The sequence below is a fragment of the Ahaetulla prasina genome, chromosome 18, assembly GCF_028640845.1.
Source record: "Ahaetulla prasina isolate Xishuangbanna chromosome 18, ASM2864084v1, whole genome shotgun sequence".
Taxonomy (NCBI): Eukaryota; Metazoa; Chordata; class Lepidosauria; order Squamata; family Colubridae; genus Ahaetulla; species Ahaetulla prasina.
In genome coordinates, this window is record NC_080556.1 from 9,684,001 (window position 1) to 9,690,000 (window position 6,000).

The 6,000-nt window shown below is 48.4% G+C and overlaps 1 protein-coding gene across 1 annotated transcript in view; it reads right to left on the reverse strand.

Annotated features, from left to right (window-relative positions):
• Nucleotides 1–3,730, reverse strand: part of IGSF21 (immunoglobin superfamily member 21) — a 255,270-nt gene extending 251,540 nt beyond the window's left edge. The window contains exon 1 of the mRNA XM_058161397.1: nucleotides 3,661–3,730. Coding sequence (XP_058017380.1) covers nucleotides 3,661–3,724 — 64 coding nt within the window. The 5' untranslated portion in view covers nucleotides 3,725–3,730. The remainder of the gene's footprint in view (nucleotides 1–3,660) is intronic.
• Between the last annotated feature and the right edge of the window lie 2,270 nt (nucleotides 3,731–6,000).

Here is a 6,000-nt window from a genome sequence, read left to right on the forward strand (position 1 = left end):
CTGTAAGGGGCGTGCATTTTATTTATTTATTTATTTATTTATTTATTTATTTATTTATTTAGATTTTTATACCGCCCTTCTCCCGAAGGACTCAGGGCGGTTTACAGCCAGATAAAACAGAACAGCAATATAAATACAAGATAAAATACTATTTAAAAAACTTATTCAATTTGGCCCAGATTAAAATACATTTAAAACAAGAAAACCCATTAAAAATTAAAACCATATAAAAACTAAAATTCTATGCCAGTCCTGCACGAATAAACAAATATGTCTTCAGCTCGCGGCGAAAGGTTCAAAGGTCAGGAAGTTGGCGGAGTCCTGTGGGAAGTTCATTCCAGAGGGTGGGAGCCCCCACAGAGAAGGCCCATTCCCCTGGAGGTCGCCAGCCGACATTGCTTGGCGGACGGCACCCTGAGGAGTCCCTCTCTGTGAGAGCGCACGGGTCGGTGGGAGGCAGTCGGTAGCAGTAAGCGGTCCCGTAGATAACCCGGCCCTAAGCCATGGAGCGCTTTAAAGGTAGTAACCAGCACCTTGAAGTGCACCCGAAAGACCACAGGTAGCCAGTGCAGCCTGCGCAGGAGTGGTGTCACATGGGAGCCACGAGCGGCTCCCTCTATCACCCACGCAGCTGCATTCCGAACTAACTGGAGCCTCCGGGTGCTCTTCAAGGAGAGCCCCATGTAGAGAGCATTGCAGTAATCCAAGCGAGAGGTAACCAGAGCATGAGTGACTGTGCATAGGGCATCCCGGTCAAGGGATAAGAGCACCAGCGTGCCTACCGTTCCTGTCCTATTGTTTCCTTTCGTTATATCCAATTAATATAGTTATTACATACTCATACTTATATATATGCTTATGTATTGTATAGTTATTACATACTTATGCTTATAAAAAAAAAGTCTGCTAATGAATCAGGAATGGCTGGGGGGGGGGGGGAAATGCACCCAGCAGTACCCTCTGCTGGCCACAGAAGGAATCTCCACCAATTCCCAGAAAAACCCAAACCCACGACCATCTCACCATCCTTCAGGTTCTGTTAAAATCATTTTTAAATCCGTCTTGAAACCCAGGAGAGCAAAACGTCCCCTCCGATCTGTTCTGCTGCCTTTCCTCTGTTTAGCAAACTTTGAAAAATTGTCCTTTCAACAAACGCTCAAGGTTTTTGCGAACCAAGTGCATCTAAATTCAAACGTTTAGGAGTTGCCGGGGGGGGGGGAGAGGGGGGAGATAACTTAACCTAGCCGCTAATTGCCCCTCCCCATCTAAAGAATCAGTATGGACCAGCCCAGCAAAAGAAAGAAATAATACTAATAAAATCTTGATCTAGTTCATAGGTCTAGGTAACTCAAGCCAATGAGCCAAGCTGCATGCTCAAGTAGTTTCTTTATTGTGCCTGTCATTACCCTCCCCCCCCCGTCTCTGTAAATAACATCAAATAAACCAACTAGGTCATTTATTTATTTATTTTTGGATCGCAAGCCATAAATAATGATCCCCTTTTGTTCTGCCCTTAAAAAGAAACTTCGTAACCCAGGTTGGGGGAAAACAAAAATCTCTTGACGCAACTGGGTTCAAAGGTTTCTCACCCAAAATTCCAGCTCCCCTCGACCCCGAGCTCAGTTGAAAAAGAAAAACCTTGCAACTTCGGACTTTCCACTTAAAAAAAAATAAAAAAATCATTCCCAAATGGTTTGTGCGTGAAACTCTGCAACAGGAACTCCCAACTCACACCTCCCTACAAAATGCAGGGGGGGCGGGGAAATAAACTTTTGCCACCAAGCCTCAGCTGTTTGCCTTTTCCAAATTACACCTTTTCCAAAAAAAACCCCTCACCTGGAAAAATGAGCCTTTCTCTTAAAGAAAAGAAAAGAAAAGAAAAAAGAAAAGAAAAGAAAAGAAAAGAAAAGAAATGAAATGAAAAGAAAAGAAAAGAAAGGGAGAGAGAGAGAGAGAGAGAGAGAAATGTTTTGGGATAACCAGCGCTTCCAAGCCAAGAACCAAAAAAATAAATTAAAAATGAACAACTGGGAAAGCAAGAATTGTGGTTCAAACGCTGATTGAATCAACATTCTGATCTGGTCTGTAACTAGGTTGTATTTCCCCCCAAAAAAACAAAAAACACAGCAATGAGAAGGGAAGGCTGCCAGGCAAAAACACCCCAAGAGATCACTATCTCGGCTACCCACCCAACCCACCCAACTCACTTAGCACCTAGTGCCTCCAAAATGGTGGGTTTCGTTAGTTTGCGAGGAATAAAAAAAACTGGGAAAACTTTCTCCACGCCAAACTGACATCTGCCGAAGCCCAAGGATTAACCCCGTGACCTAATATAACCTCTGGATGCCAGTGTGATAAAAGGAAATCGGCTTGGGTCCCTTGGGTCTCAACTGGAAAGCCAAGCACACACCCACAGCACGGGTTAGTGGGGTGGGGGAAATGAAGGCAGGTTAGGGAGGGAGAGAGGAAGGAAGGAAGGAAGGAAGGAAGGAAGGAAGGAAGGAAGGAAGGAAGGAAGGAAGGAAGGAAGGAAGGAAGGACCGATTAATAAGCCCTTGTCCAGTCTGATACCCTCCAGGGAGTGACTGGCGAAGGACAGGGGGCATAGCTTTTAAACTGGTCTTAAAAATTGTACTAACTGTCTTTACTTTGGCTGTAAACCGCCCTGAGTCCTTTGGGAGAAGGGCGGTATAGAAATTTAAACAATAAATAAATAAATAAATAGCTAAAGAGCTGAGAATGGGAAGGATTTTTTTTGGAGGGGGGTATTCTCCCCCGAGATGCAGGAGGGATTAGTCAATTAGCTAGTTATCCCTCCTGTGAACGTAGCTCCCCCCTCCTTGGACAGACACGCGTTCACATCGACCCACACATCCGGGGGGGGGAGGAGAAGGCATTTTTTTTACGCCCCGCATTCACTCTTCCTGCCCCATCGCGGATGCTCCTGCACCAACTCACCCGTTGCATTTTGGGGAGCCTAAAAGCAAAGCAAGTCTCCAAAGCAGGCAACCCCGAGACTCTCTTTCCCCAAACCCCTCCACCACCACCACCACCCCTCCAGACCCCTCTCAAAGCCGGGTTGACGGTTTGAGACGGGGTGTCGTCGGAGGGGGGGGGAGGGTTTCCAAAGGAAAGTGTCGCCCGATAATTCAGGACGGCGGCTCCCTACCTTCGAAGGAGCAGCTGTAAAAGGAAAGGGGAGCCGCTGTTGGCGGAGAAGGAAGAGAAGGCGAAGGATGGCACGGACGAAATGCCACCCACCCACCCACCCCTCTCAAAAGCACCCCTCTCTTCCCTGACTCCTTTGGCAAACAATTGACTAGCCCAGAAGGGGGAAAAGGGGGATCGGGGGGAGGCTTGGGAAGGAAGGACAGCTTTGGCACCCTCGAAACCCTGCCCCCCCCACCCTACAAACGGGGGATTCAAAGTTGGCACGAGTTCAGGAAATTTCTTCCCCCAACCATCCGCTCTGCCAATATTCCTGCATTGTTTTTTGGTCTCTTTCCTTCCCGGGGGGGTGGGTGGGGGAGGAGGGAGGTGTTTGGGGAGGAGGAGCAGGTAAGGGTGGATGGATGGGAGAAGCAGCCCCTCCTTGATTTCCTCCTCCTCCTCCTCCTCTTCCTCCCCCACCCCCCACCCCGGCAAGGTCTCCCCACTTACCCGAAGCAGCATAATCGGCGAGTTTGCTGAATAGGAAGCAAAACGGCAGCAGCGCGCAGCACATGGTGTTCCTTTTCCCCCACCGAATCTAAACGCCATCTGGTTTCAAAAAGACGCCAGCCTCCCATTCGGCGAGGAGGCTCCGGAGGGGAGCAGAGGCAGAAAAGGAGCACGGAAGAGGCTGGGGCGGGTGGCATCCATCGCTGGGCGCCCGGCGGAGCAGGTGGGGATGAGGGGGGGGGGGAGAGAAACCCGAAGAGGACCACAGAAGCTCAGAGACAGAGAGAGAGAAAGAGGAAGGCTGGAGGAGAAAGATGCTGCTGCCAAGCGGTACCCAGCGGACGGACGGACGGAGCCTGTTTTTGTGGTCCTCGCCCGAATGGAGGAGTCGGATTTGGAGTTTGGGATGTGAACCTTCAACAACTCCTCCTCCTCCTCCTCCTCCTCTCCCCCCCACCTCGGCCGCCTGCCTCTTTATTTTATTTTATTCTCTTTTTTCCCCCCTCTCCCTCCCTTCCTTCCTCTTCTGCTTTCGCTGCCGGCGTCTGTATTATACAGACTCCTTTAATCCTTCCGAGGCTCTTCTGCTGTCGTCCTTTAAGCTGGATTTATTGCAGAAAGAGGGAGAAAGAGAGGGAGGGGGAGCACAGTTCCCCCTCTTTTATGCGCGCGCTCTCTCTCTCTCTCTCTCTCTCTCACAAACACACACACACATACACACGAGATGCTTAACCCTTGTGCAGCTGACACACACGTGCACTCCAGCGGAGAGAAGGAACCTCCTTAACAAGGATCCTTATCCGTATTATTATTATTATTATTATTATTATTATTATTATTATTATTATTATTATTATTATTATTTTCATCCTCCTTGCTGCGGCTGCTATCCTGATTGTCATCCAATTTTCTTTTTCCCACCCTTCCCCAAAGGCAGCGAGAAATCAAGGTTTGCAGAATTCCACTTCTAAAACCCTCTCTTGGTCCTTCCTCCAGATGAAGCCTTAGCGGGTCCCCAAACCACAGCACGGGTCTAACTACCTCATTCATATGTTCAAGAGAGAGACAGACAGAGAGAGAGAGAGATAGACAGAGAGAGAGGGAAAAAGTAAGAAAGAGAGAGAGAGGCAGAGAGAGAGAGAGAGGGAGGGAGAAAGAGAGAAAGAGACAGAGAGAAAGAGACAGAGAGAAAGAAAGAGAGAGGCAGAGAGAGAGGGAGGGAGAAAGAGAGAAAGAGAGAGAGGGAGAAAGAGAGAGAGAGAGAGACAGAGAGGAATAAAGAGAGAGACAGAGAGAGAGGGAAAAAGAAAGAAAGAGAGAGAGGCAGAGAGAGAGAGGGAGGGAGAAAGAAAGAGAGAGAGGGAGAAAGAAAGAGAGAGAGAGACAGAGAGGAATAAAGAGAGAGACAGAGAGAGGGAGGAGAAAGAGAGAAGAGAGGAGAAGAGAGAGAGAGAGGAGAGAGAAAGAAGAGAGAGAGAGGGAGGAGAGAAGAGAGAGAAGAAGAGAGAGAGACAGAGGAATAAGAGAGACAGAGAGAGGAAAAGAAAGAAGAGAGAGGCAGAGAGAGGAGAAGAGAGAGAGACAGAGGAATAAGAGAGAGACAGAGAGGAAAAGAAGAGAGAGAGGCAGAGAGAGAGGGAGGAGAGAAAGAGAGAGAGAGAGAGAGACAGAGAGAGAGAGGAGAGAGAGGAGAAAGAGAGAAAGAGAGAGACAGAGGAGAGAGAGAGACAGAGAGAAAGAAGAGAGGCAGAGAGAGGGAGGGAGGAGAGAGAGGAGAAAGAGAGAGAAAGAGAGGAAGAGAGAGAGAGGAAAAGAAAGAGAGAGAGGCAGAGAGGGAGGAGAAAGAGAGAGAGAGGAGAAAGAGACAGAGAGACAGAGAGAGAAAGAGAGGCAGAGAGGGAGGAGAGAGAGAGAGAGGAGAAAGAGAGAGGAAAATTACAGAGCAGAAAAGGCAACTGAACTTTCTGGGTTTTCTTTGAAGACAGATACAGATAAAGATTAACAGAGTTGGAAGGGACCTTGTAGGTCATCTAGCCTAACCCCGCATCCAAGCAAGAAACCCTGCACCATTTCTGACAGATGGCAGTCCAGTCTCTTCTTCAAAGTCTCCAGTGATGAAGCTCCCGCAACTTCCGAAGGCGACTTCTGTTCCATGGGTTGATCGTTCTCACTGTCAGAAAATTTCTCCTTATTTCTAGGCTGAATCTCTCCTTGGTCAGTTTCCATCCATTATTCCTTGTCTGGCCTTCGGATGCTTTGGAGAATAGCTTGACCCCCTCCTCCTCTCTGTGGCAGCCCCTCAAATATTGGAAGGCTGCTATCCTGTCTCCCCTGGTCCTT